This window comes from Emys orbicularis, chromosome 3, assembly GCF_028017835.1.
Source record: "Emys orbicularis isolate rEmyOrb1 chromosome 3, rEmyOrb1.hap1, whole genome shotgun sequence".
Taxonomy (NCBI): Eukaryota; Metazoa; Chordata; order Testudines; family Emydidae; genus Emys; species Emys orbicularis.
Window position 1 is genome coordinate 96,935,163 of NC_088685.1, and position 14,660 is coordinate 96,949,822.

General features: G+C 39.2%; 1 protein-coding gene across 1 annotated transcript in view; it reads right to left on the bottom strand.

Moving 5' to 3' along the window:
- TRDN (triadin) overlaps positions 1-14,660 on the bottom strand; it is a 261,031-nt gene that overhangs the window by 139,112 nt on the left and 107,259 nt on the right. Inside the window, exons 13-15 of the mRNA XM_065401998.1 lie at positions 8,666-8,701; positions 7,200-7,262; positions 6,421-6,480 (exon numbers count right to left, since the gene is read on the bottom strand). Of these exons, the coding sequence (XP_065258070.1) occupies positions 6,421-6,480; positions 7,200-7,262; positions 8,666-8,701 (159 nt within the window). The remainder of the gene's footprint in view (positions 1-6,420; positions 6,481-7,199; positions 7,263-8,665; positions 8,702-14,660) is intronic.

Here is a 14,660-nt window from a genome sequence, read left to right on the forward strand (position 1 = left end):
AAATGTCCCCAAAGAAGGTTCACTTGAATACAACAAAGGCAGGGTTAAAAGACATTGGTATTCTGAGAGCAGGCAGCGCACCGGATTATCCCTGTCCAGCACAGGAATAATCTCCATGGTGGGAGTGCAGAGGGGCCGCTGCCTTGTCAGGGCTGTCCGAGTACAAATAGGCACATCACACACACTGATCTATGATAAGCAGCTTGTTGCACTGAGGACCTCCCTTGTTCCATTCTGGGTTGTTGTTTTTTTGGTGGGCACCTGTGCATGACACTCACAAAGGATTTGTCTGCACAGGCCAGATTCTGAGAGATTCTAAGCCTCTTCCTGAGCAGATCAGTCCCTATATTTGTAAGCAGTAGCTGTTTTTGCTAAATGCCATTTGTACGTTCTGTGTAACAGGCTCTCTTCCAAGAGGATGGATTTTCACGAAGTACTGAACACCTACCTTCCAAAGGATAAAAATAAACAAGCAGGCTCCTTTCTCAATCACATTTCAAGTTGGACACCCCAAAATTGAGGGACTTAAAATCACAGCTCACTTTTGAAAATCTTGGCCATTGTTCTTGTTACCCCATCCAGACTGCTTCTCAGCAAGACTCCTTCATGAATGTGCACAGATATGGCTCTATATTTGTCCAGTCTAGCGGAGAAGGGGTTTTTAAATAGGATTGTGCCAGGGCCTTATTTCTGCCAATTATGTTTGTTTAAGCGAGACCTCTGAGTTTATAACAACAGAATTATCTGTTTTTCAGAACAATTAGCACAATGTTTTTGTACTAACGGAAGGTCAGAGGATTAATGTGTTTTATCTCCAATACACTTTTAAAAGCTAATTAAGAATCCTCCAATTCATTTTGTACTGAGCACATTCAATATTAGTCTACTCTGCAGCAGAGAGAGAGAAAGAGAGATGACACGAGGGGATTAAGAAAGGGAGAGAATTTGCCTGCAAACAAACAAATACACCTTAGCGCAGGGTTCGGCAACCTGTGGCACACGTCCCATCAGGGAAATCCGCTGGCAGTCCGGGACGATTTGTTTACCTGCAGCAACCGCAGGTTCAGCCGATCGCGGCTCCCACTGGCTGCGGTTCACCGCTCCAGGCCAATGGGGGCTGTGGGAAGCGGTGCGGGCTGAGGGATGTGCTGGCCACCACTTCCCGCAGCCCCCATTGGCCTCGAACGGCAAACCATGGCCAGTGGGAGCTGCGATCGGTCAAACCTGCGGACGCTGCAGGTAAACAAACCATCCCGGCCCACCAGCAGATTTCCCTGATGGGCCACGTACCAAAGGTTAACGATCCCTGCCTTAGAGAGACAGTTAGCTGGGGTGCTTCAATTAGGGGTGCTGGGGATGCAGCAGGGTTTAAGGTTTTGTTCACTGGCCTTTCAGCATCCCTGCTAAAAAATTGTTCCAACGCCACTGGCAGTTAGTACAGAGATGTGCAAAAGTACATTCATGTAATGCAAGGGGTAAAATTGCAACATGGACAAAATAACAACAACCCTGTCGTTTTCTAATTTGCACTAATTTAAAACATTAATCAGAAAATATAAAGGATATGCTGTGAAGTGTAAAATGTTGCCCTTTAGCTGGGGAAAAGGTGGGTGGCAGGGGCAGAGTTGCCCTCAAAGCATTATTTTGAGGCTCTTATTATTTATATAGAATCTCTCTCTGCCTCTCAGTCTCAACCACACACACAGTCCATCATTTCACTGTAGGAAGAGACTGCGTTAACAGGCCTTGTGGAAGCTGTGAGTTTTATGGAGGGATTTGAATGACAGGATGAAGCCCATTTGGGGGGATAGGGTTTCAGGAAGTACGTTCCAGGTATAAACGGGCCATGCAGCACAGACAGTGCAGAAACAAGCATGAAAGGCACAAACGGAAATGAAAGAGTTGATGGGAAGCAGAGAGAGACAAAAGCAGAGAAGTAGACAGTAGAGAGGTAAAGCAGGGCTTTGAAGGCCTGGGCAAGGAGCTTGTTTTTAATGCAATAGACACTGCCTGTCCTTTTAATTGGAAAAGGTAAAAATAATAAAATAGGAAACCATCCCCATCATCCTGCTTTTGGTTTGCTTATTCAGACTGAAAGTTCAAGCCTTCCAAGGTTCACCATTCAGCAAACTCTGTTGTATCTGCCCAAAGCATGTAAATAGAACCACACGCTGAGATTGCTCATTTTTAAACTTTGGGCTATACGTACTATCCTGTTGATCAAATGTGGCAATTATTGCAGGTTTAAAACCTTCTGGGGATAACAATAGATGCTGCCACTCAATGCTGAAAAAGAGAACATGAATTCAAAGAGCAAGTCCAATGACAAATAACAGCGACATGTGTAACTAGAATATATTATGGATTACCATCTTCTAACACAAAGGCTAGAAAAGTCTTCAAAAATGCAGCAAATTAGGGAGCTAAAAAAAGGGACAGAAATGTGGGACTGTCTTGCATTGTTTAATTTCTCTCTCTCCAGCATCGTTAAGATGACTCACAAGGTTCAGTAACGGCTTCTGAAGATGAACATGTTAATAACTTTATACTGCAGTTTGACGATAAAATGTAATCTTTTAAAATTCAATAATCTCACATGAAAAGCAAGTTTGGAGCCAGAATAAAGTTATAAGGGTCATTTTGAATTGCCATCTCAAGTTATGATATTTTATTTTTAATTCTATATTTATACATTTAAAGATACAATTTAACTTTATACTTCAGCAAACTATGGAATATATATCCTCCCAGTTTATGATTTAATTTAACATGAGATCTGAATAATTAGAAAGCATAGCTCATGCCAGGAATACCTGAGTTGTAGGCCTGGCTCTGATAATGCTTCCTCTGATCCTGGTTTTAACCCTTTCATTGTGGTGTTAGGCTCTGTTCCATTCTATTCTTATACTGTGATCATCACCATGGCATCTAAGTGCCCATTAACTGTTATTACAATTGTGAGTACTCAACACCTCTCAAAAAAAATAATCAAACCTTGGTATCACAAGATGGGCATTCATAAATGCTTTTTTTCTGAGCTACTCTTCATAAGGTTTTTCATGAATAGATCAGCCCTATTTGTATACATGACTAATAGAGATGTTATTGTAAGTTCTACTATTGTCTTTTGAGTGGATATATCTTCTTTAAGAATTAGTATAAAAGTCCCTGTCTTTGTTACTTTAATCCTTTGCATTTTGGAGTTCAGCAGCCTTATCAGTAACCTCCTTCCTATTGTATCACATGAGCTTACATCCACAAACTGCAAAGCATTAAAGATCCTTATGTGTACACTAGAACAATACTGCTAGAGTTAGTTGCCCCAGGTGTTAAAAAATCATAAGGCAGACCCCAAAAAGTCATGAGATTAGCTCGAAAATTACAATAATGTTAAAACAATAAATTGTGGGTTCTTTTTATTTGCCTTCTGTGGTTGTGGGCCTTTAGGGTTTCTGTTTTCAAGCCTTTCTCCCTAATCATGAGAGTAGACAAGTACTTTTTTTTTTAAATAAAAAGCTGAGATACTCCCTTAATCACACGACTCCAGCAGATGGGGCTTTAAGAAAAACACCAAATAATGCATGATGTGTGATAAAAATAATGAGAGTTGGCAACACTGTAAATTGTAATTTGTCTCCTCCATTATGATTTCCTGCTTTTAGGGGTTCAAAAGGAGATAGCATCAAAACCAGATGTTTCACTTCTGAATTACATGGCATGTAATGTAGTTTCCTTCTCCGTGGACTATGCCTTGATATGGTGGGACAGCTTGCATGGTCCCATGACCCTGAGAGCTATGCTAGTGGTAATATAACTGGTAAGGCCACCCAGGCCAGGTTGAAGACTAGAAACCAGACCAAAGGCAGTCCACCAATCTACCTGGTAGGGCCTGGCTGGGAGTGGGCTAACAACTGCTCCCATAAAAAACCAAAGCTGTTATGGAAACCTACACTACTGCTCAGCTCAACAAACTGAGCCTAATTCAACTCAACTCAGTTAGACCTAGAAGAAAGATGATGATGCAAAGTGACCAAACCTAAAAGGAAGCTACTCCTCTGACGAATCTGCTCCATCCTAAATCCGTACCAAAATCGGTATGTGGAACATGCAGACACTATATAAGTCTAGTAAAACAGCCCAAGTAACAAAAGAAATGGACAAATATAAACTAGATATAGTAGGCCTAAGTGAAGTGAGATGGGTAACATCATGACAAATAACTGTCACCTGGACACATTCTACTATATTCTGGGCTACTGAATGCCAATGTCCTGAACCGGGATGTGGGTGGTCAGGCCTAGCACAGACATGGTCAGAGCTGGAGTTCCAAGCCAAGAACCAGGAATCAGGGACCAAGCAAGGCTGGAGCAGACTGGAAGGACAGTAGCAAGGTTGGGAACAAGCCAGGATCAGGGCTGGAGTAAGGTTAGGAACAGGCGAGACAAGGAGAGGTTGCAGCTGTGGGTGTGTGTATTGAGAAGCCACAGATCAGTTGTTGCTGTTAGGCTTAAGAGCAGGCTTGCTGACTTTCTCAACCAATGAGGCGGAGTAGTCAATCAGGCAGTCCTGGTGTGGCTCAGCTGTGCTCATAGGCTCCCGAGAGACTGGGCAGGTACAGCGGCAAGTCCTCATTCCTGGCAGCGGGTAATGTACATAGAGATGGCATAATATGATACTGTAAAGGAGGGGAGCTAAAAGCCTGACAGGATTATAACAGCACAATTTACATCAAAGTTTCAGAAAGTAGCATTCAGTGCTACTCTCTAACAAATCAAGTTAGCCAACGGGAACAAGAAAACTTCTGTGAACAGAAGTAGCCAAGGTCCTGAAAAGGGATGTCCTCCTGGTAATTGGAGACATGAACACTAAAGGGGGGGAGCAACAATACAGGCAGGGAAGTAATTATGGGGAAACAAGGCCTTTGTTAAATGAACAAAAATGGGGAAATATTTGCTGATTTTTGTGGAATGAATGATCTGATCATTGGAGGAACTATTTCCCCTCACTATACTAGTGAGATAACTGGCAGGTAGCCAGACCACAGAACAGGGAACAAAATTGATCACATTGCAATTCAGCGCAAATGGATAAGAACTTTAGAGGTTGTACGTAACAAGAATGGAGCAGAGACAGTAACACATCATCAACCTGATGACCCACGGAGAAAAGTAAGCTAATACAAATTATCTGGAGACCTATGCACAATTAGTAGGGCTGAAAATCAACACAGAGAAAATGAAAACCATGAGAATCAACACCCAACAAGAAACACCAATAACACTTTATGAGATTGGCATAGAAGAGGTCCGACACTTCACAATTCTTGACAGCGCTATGAGCAAAAAAGATGGAACCGACAGAAAACCAGACATGCCTCTGCAACCCCAAAGCCAATCTAGGGAAACAGAATCTTTGCCCTCCTAACTAAGCTTTGACTATTTAACACCATTGTAAAGTCTATCTTAGTGAATGGTACTGAAATCTGGAGACTTATCAAGACCTTATTATCTAAACTTCAAGTTTCTCTAAACAGCTGCCTTAGACAAATCCTCAACATTAGATGGCCAGAAAAAAAATGACAAATGAAGAGCTTTGGAGAAGGAAGAAATAGAAATTGATAGGACAGGAAATTATGAAACAAAAATAAAGATGGCTAGAACATACATGAAGGAAAGAATCAAACAACGTAAGACAAGCACTGGACAGGAATTCCCAGGGCACGATGGGGTGAGATAGACCAAGGAAAACTTGGAAATGCACAATAAAAGCAGAAATGAAAGATATTAAAATGACATGGGAAGAAGCTTCATTTGAATTTTAAACATGCTTGAATATGTGTCAACACTAAATCATTACAACAATGATTGCAAATTCTAGTGTAGACAGGACATAAACATTTGTTCCTAGTTATCACTTTAAAAAAAAACAACTCTGCTTTTGTCTACACTAAGTAGTATTTAACATGTTAAAGCACGTTTGTTAATATTATTTTTAACACAACTCATTTCTCCCAGCATAAAGCCTCTTAGACAACTAACTGCCTATTTTCTCTGCTACTTGTTACCATTTGCACCTACAATTATTTGAATATGAAAAAACTATCCCTGAAAAATTTAAGGCCATAGCTGAATCCCCCTTTACATATACTACTTTTTTTTTAAATCAAGCATCCATTAGCTATACCAAACATTGACTACATTGAGTGGTGTTACTTATGCCACAGCTTAATTTGGTGTTAGAAGTGGGGAGAGGATGACTTATTTCTGTCCAAATCTCAAATCCACAGAATAAGAGGGAACCCTGCAGTCTTAAGTAATGGGAATTTACATATTAACCTATTTTAAATGTTTAAAAACTGAAAATACATATATTAAATAATCAAATGTCTATTGAAAAACCTGACAAATTTCAATTTCTTACCTGCTTTTTTTATTTCAGGGACAGCCTTCTCAGGGGATTTCTTTTTTTCCTCTTCTTTTTCTAACATTTAATTAGAGAAAGTCATTTGATATGCTAGAACTATGAATCACACATTCAAATATGCAGTCACCCAAGCCCTGGTGGGCACATGCTGAAAAAATGTGACTTATTTTTGAGTTTAGATCAGATGATTCCCATCTAGACATTGCACACACCTAGTTACAAAGCAATCAGATAAAAAATGAAAATTAATCGGTAAGCATCAACTTTGGATATTCTGGACCCTTAATAATTCATGAAAGGCCAGGCGAGACTCATCAGTGCAGGAATGTCGTACCTTTTAATTTAAGTTACCAGTGGTAGCTGCAAATCTTATTCATTACTATCAAAACAACATGGTACTGATGTCATTGGAACTGGCATGCAGAGTACAAAGCTACATGTCCCACCATTTTCACATATGGCAATATAGCCATGTCCTGTTATATCAGGGACAACCATTAAAATTGCCATGGACAGCCTCACAACCGGGGGGCTAAACCACCATGTTTGCCATTGGTTCTCTGGCTTGTCAACCAGGAAAAGCTTTAAAATATTGATACAAACTGAAAAAGTAGTAAAACATGGGATGGTGATGTTAAGGTATGGGAAAATCATCCAATAGGAGAGCATTGTGGTACTGCAAGTTTAGAGTTTGATCTGCCGCAATTGAAGTTAATGGGAATTTAGCCGTTGATTTCAATGGGATCAGTCTCTCAACAAACTTTCCAATTCCATACCTTTCTTTTTAGTTTCAGGAATAGCTCTCTTCTCTTGGGTTATCCTCTTTTCCTCTTCTGTTCCTAAGAAAAGATTTAAAAGAAATTCAGTTGATTTTTTTTATATCTTACTAAAGAACGATGATCCACATTTTATAAAACAATAAGGTAAGAGACCCGAACAAGGCCCGATACTTAAACAGAGAGTAAGGCAAAAGACAGCATAGCTGTGGGAGGACTTATCTACCCAGATGTGTCTTATCTCTATGGCCTCCACGTTGGTAAACCATGACGACTTGTGACAGATGACTACACTTGTATTGGGCCAAACTGTGCCATTGGGTAGATCAACCTGTTTCAGATGGTACACATTCCCTCTGTGCTGTGTTTTATTAAATCTGCCTGGTTTTGGCCAACTGAAGTATGCTTTGGAAGATTTGCCATCACAATGCGGAAAACGTACATCTGCATGCAATGTCCATGCAATGGAGAAGACATGCAAATCTAGACCAATTAGTCGCTTATTAAAAACGCTACTGTCATCCCCTCAAATATATAAACATACTCTATATTCCAGTGAGTCCACACAAAGCTGAGGATAGAATTGGAGCCAGTGTGTGCACCAGTAATTATTTAAGAAATAGGCACTTATTCAATCAATTATACCCATTGACCTACTATAAATACAATTTTTGAAGCGATACAGTAACCCTGCATTTGTTCTGACTTAGTGCTTCCCTTATAAAACCTGAATGACAATAGAAAAACTTGCAAGAGATACTCAGCAATAAGTGCAGAATCCCATCAAAAGCCTATATAAATAATATACCCTCATAACATTTTTATGAATAGGACCTTTAAAACTGTCATTACAAGATATCTGCTATTCATGGTGAATTGCAGTTAAACCATTGTCTACTAAAGAACATGATAATCTTTTAAATTCATTTCTCTCTATTTTATGGATTCACTGGGCAACAGTGGAAATTAGCTTTTTGCTCTATGAAGGCCACAACAATTTAATTACTTATTGCGTGCGTGTTATTAATCGGTAGAATAGAATTAGGTATGAGACATCAGGAAACTCATTTCCTATCGTCTTTCTCTCTCTTTGTTAGGGAATGAATTCCCACTAAATGCTAGTAAATAACAGCAAACATATGCCCTTTGTACTGCCCACCCCATAGCCATCCAGGTTTGCCTCTTCAAGTTGTGTATTATGGGTATCAGCTGAGTTAGCAGAGCTATAGTTTTTTATTTTGTGATGCTTTGCTATTATGAATATGTACAAGAAGCCAGCCTATATTGTTATATAGAATAGCACATACAAAATATCATGAGTCCATAAAGTCAGAGCTCTTTCTTTCCTTGAAAATTGTTCCGGGGTAGAAGAAGCTTTTCTGAAGCTAGCAGATCCAAGAAACAAATATACTATTAGCCCTTGCATAAATTAACATCAAGAGAAAGAAAAAAATTAAGTTACTTACTTTTCACTTCCTTAGCTATCGCAAGAGGCTTTTCTTCTGCATGAAAATATATAAAAAAGAACATTCTTAAAACAGGGAATGCAAAAAAGTCCATTACAAATACTGCACTGCATACTTTCAGAAATTAAAGAAGCAAAGAAAAATATGTGACTGATACAAAAATAGACATTTTCTTAGAAGTTATAAACCCCTTGGTCTTTGTCAACTGGTTTCACAAATAAGAGAACATTGCATAAAATAGGGGGACTTGTTTATCAACATGAAGGAATCTTACTGAACCAAATTGGTTCTGACTTTCTAGCAGACATGATAAATCCCTGGTTAAATGTTGAGCACTTTCTCAAGATTTAATCCATTTTAAATATATTTGGTCATTTTCACCCTTTTTTATTGACTTGGGAAAACCAAAGATGAGTCCCTTGTGATTCTTCTACAAACTGTTTCACCCAGCTGCTTGTGTGTGTCTCATGTTCCCCCATTTAGTCCCCAGTTAATCATGATCAAGTTTAAACTGACCATTGGTTAGAAATGAAGTAATGATTTGCTTATACGTACGCATATGGTTAACAAGGGCACTGATCAAGCAATGCAAAGTTCAAAAATTTTGTGCAATAAGCAATATGGGCATTATTAGAGGTAAAGAAAATATACATAACAACATAAAAAATGTGAGCATATGACTTTTGATGTTGAGCCACGTTCTCATCTATTCCCAGCTTCCACTGATCCTGGGACTGGTTCTCTACTAGTCCCTTTCCCTCTGCTCTAAAACAGGGGCAAGTGGGAACCTTGGCTAGGGAAACTCAGTTGCTTTCTGTCTAATTTCAGCCACCAGAATGATCCAATGGGGATCAGGCTGCTTCTCAGGATCTGACCCATTATCGAAACCACTGATGTTCAATTTGGAAGAACTAGAAAGTGACTTAGCACTACATGAAGTGAGAAAATACTAAAAAAAAAATAATGTTCAGCCATTGTGTTAATGTTTCCTTTGTGAGATGACAGTGTGGCTGCAACTCAGGTTCACCACATATCAATGCATCAGACAGCACAAAATCCCGTCATTGGTGCTCTGTTCACTGTTCCTGAGGGCAGGAAGAGTAAGCGGAGCACCAATCAGATCTGCCATGTTCAGAGATTCCTGTAGTGCTCTGAAAAGGCAACCTGTGCCTTGACAGACAGGAAACACAATCTAGCTCTAACTGCAGATCCCAATTCTAGAATTCTTACCAAATCAAACCTAAATGCAAATGTGTTCCTGTGACAGGGTGCAGGGTACCTGCTCCACAATGAAAAAGGAGTTAACTCCAGCTCAGCTTTCCTTTCCCCTTGCACAGGTGCTCAGAGGAAGGGCCCTTAGAATATCTGCATTAAAAAGGGAGGGAAATGCCTTTGGGAAGTCCGATTTCACAAGGGGGGCCTGTAGGACTGGGAGAAATCCCATACTGAACACAACTGTTTTCTTTCAAAGTCATTCAACAAATGTATTCTACTAGAATAAATTGCCACTGCCACCCTTCTCCAGTGTACCACATGCTGAGGGATGTCATTCATTGTAGCCCCAAAATTATCTAGGGTTTTACACACATTCGATGTCCCTTACTATTATTGTTGCAAATTATAAGGAATCATTAAACTGAGGTTATAGAAAGAGTTATTTACAGTAAAAGAAGGAATCCCACCTAATTTTAAGTGTCCTGCATGAATACATTTTCTGTATCCTTCATACTGGGTCTTTTTTGTGCACCACGTTCCACATTTGGACCATGACAAGTTAAGAGGTACGTCTAATGCCAACAGAAAACTTGCTACATCTGAAGCATAGAATGTGGTGAGCTTCTTCCAAGCATAAACATAACTAAATGGAACATGAAGAGCTAAATGCCAAGCGAGGGTATATGAATCAACAGGTAGCTTTTGGTACATGGGCCAGAAAATAGAGATATAGGGAATTGTGAGAATGGCAATGGAGGACTAACTAAACTTGAGCCCAGGTACCTGCACCTTTACTACCTCCACACTGTGAAGTGGGGGGTAAGGGATGGGTCACAGCACAGCTCAGTGTGCACTCTGACCCATTCCTCCAGTATGCCAGCTTGGGTTCGCTGTGTGTCTAAGGGCTTTGAGTGTGGATAATAAGGGATGTTGGGCAAAAACACATGGTAAGACATGTGGAAAGTCTTCCATGTAGACATACCCTAACATAGCAGGCAGAGGAAATAAATGAAACTAGCCAACCCTGTTCAAGCTGCATGCAGGGTTTGAACTCATGGCCTTTAGCACTAAAATAATGAATCCCTTCTGTTAATCTAAAGGATTAATTCCTATAACTAGAAGCTATAGCAGATTTATAAACCTCTGTGGACCAACCACTTATATGGGGATATGTAATACACACTGAACAGCGAGTTACACAACCAAATTCAGAAGGATTTTGATCATTCAGAAGCTTACTCTAGCTGCCCTCAAATATAATTCAATACAGACAAATAAAAATAATTAGTTGGAAAATCAGGAGTCCACCTAGGGAATTTATGCTATAAGAAACAATCATCCAGGAGATTGATCAAGAAAAATGACTTATGCATTATCATTTTCTAAACAGTAGTTCAGCACTACTCTACCGAAGACAGACAATAGATTTTCTCAGAGAGATGAAGTTCAGAATTTATTTTATAGAGTATTTTTTAGACCCCATCTGGAATGTCATCTGCAGCACTAGCCACCATACCACTAAATGGGAAACACAGGCAAAACTATTACACATGAAGGATAAACAACATGCGGAATAGGTTACTGGAAAATTGCTTGACAAAAATTGCTTGACACAAAGAAAAATTCAGTACTAGTTTCGATTTATTTCTGAAGGAGGAAGGGGATTGAAAGATTTGCTGAAAAAGCAAGAAGGTGGATTTAATACAAACAAAACAAGATATAATAGTTTGAATTTCCTTCATCTGCTTCTACAGCTTCTCTTGTTCTCTACCTGTGATGTCAAGTACCTCTTGAAAGGCAGGGGGAGGAGAGGTTACAGTATTATTAACATGCAAAAAATGTACCACTTCAAACTAGGTTTGGGTGTAACAACAGCCTGTTGCTGTGCCAATGCTAGGGAGATCTAAATTTAGGAATGCACTTGAGTTACAAGGCATGGTGTTACACAAGTGATACAGCCTGTCTGGAGGAGGAAGACATTGTGAGAGTCTCTTATCCACACAGACCTTCCCAGATGCTGCAAACAGTCACATTAGTGCTGACTCTGAAAGAACTTGTCTGCTCATCCATCACCTCTAAGAAGAGGAGGTAAGGAAAGTGCCAAAATACTGCCATCAATATTGTGTGTTGTGGAGAGGAATACACAGAAGTAAAAATAACTAGTGGGGGTGAATGTCAAAAGGTTTGGAAATGGTTTGGTTCAGATAATGTGCCTAAAGTTCGGATGATTATACAAAGCTTATCTGCACTTATCAAAACCCCTGCTGTCTGGAAATCCCAGGAAAAGAGCTTTCATGGGAGACTTGATATTGTCTGGTTTTGTGAAATATTACAGCAGCCTTTCTTACCTAATGATTCTGGTCTTGGCAGAGACAAGGAAGTACACAGAGATGTACAGAAAAAAAAAAAAAAAGGAAAGCCAACCTGACTAAAACAAAAGTTAATTTAGTTATCAGAACCTCAGAGAAAATTTCATTCAGGTTCAGCATAAGTTTTGGGTAAAAGTCTGTACTTAATTTTATGCAAACCAACTTGCACCCCTTAAACTCACATAATTTATATTTTTCAAGAGATATGATAAACCAAAAATTATATTTAAAAATAAAGCTAATTTCCTTATCTGTTAAGAACTCTTTTCTTTAAACCAGAGTGAAATCCTGGCCCTCGTAAAGTCAATCAGAATTTTGCAATTGACTTTAGTGTGGGCCAAGATTTCACTCTAAATGTTAAGACTAATTATATTTTTGCTCTTTATGCTGTTCCATTCCTTTTTTGCATTTCTCTTAGCATGGAGAATAAAATTAGACTGGTCAGTTGAACTTTGGGTTCTAGTCATTTTCATATGCATTAGCAAAATGCTGCAGTGTTGGGTTGAAACACTGAAGGGGAATTAAAAGAATCTTCATGGTAACATTGCTATTGATATTAAGTTTCATGGACACTTAGAGGTTTTTTAAATGAAATCTAAATTTGGGGTCAAATTTGACTTGAAAAGCCCCTTTAAAAAGCCATTTCTTAAATGAGTTTGTCTTTTTTGATCCAATTATTTTTTTCTGAGGGAAGTAACACTGTCTGTGTTGATCAAGTTACTGAAAAGTCCATAAAGATCATGAAAATCCAAATCAAATTGATCTGATGTTTGCAGAACTGCTACTTTTCACATGTAAGCCTTTTTGTTTGGCTTACCTGGGCATGTCTGGGGCAAAATTAAGTACAGTAACCACTGCAAATCTTTTTTACACTGTACTTTTTCATTTCAGTCGACCAGTACAATATAATGTTTTCTTAGACTAAGCAAGTGAAGGAATAATGAGGCACAGAGGTCACTGGTGACACAGTAAAACTTGAGCTCCTGGTGAATCTGTACTGCCTGATTTTGTCTTTGAAGCTATTTTACTGTGTTCAAACCTGAATCTCAAATATTATTTGGAAGCTTTGAAGATTGCTACATGTAGACATTTGCTAGAGCTGTGGAAAGTATGCAAGTAGCACTATCACATCTGAAATTCCTGGTGCTTTCATGTGACCCACACAAGAGTTCATGATTTCCCCGTGGAGTGATTACAGACTTTCCATTTCATGGCTGTGTTGAATTAAGCACAAAAACTGTTTGTTAATAACATGGGGCCATATGCTCCCCTCACTAAACAACACAGAGGGGAGCAAAAGAACACAAATACCAGTTTAATGAAGCCAGGAAGTACACGCAGGGGAAAAAGATAGGTGGCATGCTAGCCTCTGCTATGTAGCCAAGAACAGCCCCTTTTCTTGGACAATGGGAAATCAGGGTGTGTGGCTGGTGGGGACAAGAGCCAGAGAGGAGCCACTGTGTGTGGCATGATCACCTGAAAAAGGGTCATAAAGTACACAGAAAATTGCTGCAGTGGCTAATGCTGATTGGGTTTGCATTCACCCGTTTGTGGCTACAACTCCTACTCAGGAGGGGTAGGAGCGCACAGCCAAGTAGGTGAGGCAACATCAACACTGGCGGTGCTGTCTGCATTCGGGCAGCACAGGGGACAGGCTGGGAAGGGTATGGAATGACACCTTGGAGGGTGTAAACATCTGACCAGGAATCTCTGTGGTTTGGGAAAAGGAGATGCCTAGCCAATAGAAGAATTGTAGGTCTTGACGCCTGCTCCTTCTGAAGCAGTGCTATCCTTGCCTCTGTAAGGGAATATGGCATAATTGTATCTCAAAGAGCAACACATCTTTATCCAAGTAAGTTTTCCCAGTCATGGTGTTTTTACATGGAAGGGGCTGCTAATTACATGTGTCGATTTGGAAAACTAAAAAAATAAAAAAAAACCCACTTATTTGAAATACTTGGTTTGGTTTTGTTAGGTAAATTTTGGTGAATGCTTATTTTTAATGTAGTTTCTCTGTTGTGCTAATTTGAACAAAAATAATGTTAAATGATTAAAATCTGCATAATGAAACCCTATGCAAATATATATGTATTTAAATCCAGTGTTCTAAAATTTAGTAGGTTCTTTCCAATGACTGGTTAATTTTTTCCTCTCATCATTAAAATAATAGAATTGCAGAAGTGCCTCATTTCATTAGATAAAATGTCAAGGGCTTTCTGAAACAGTGAAGAGTTAGACTTTTCCTCATCATAGCTAAATCATTAGTGTTTATAGCTAAAACTTGTAATCTAAACCAACCAGTTTATTGCTTTGAAACCTTGTTCATATCATCTCAAATTTTTTGCTATCTTTAAAGTGGATTCAGGGAGTTACTAAAATAACTTGTTTTACATACTCTAAAAACCCCAAAT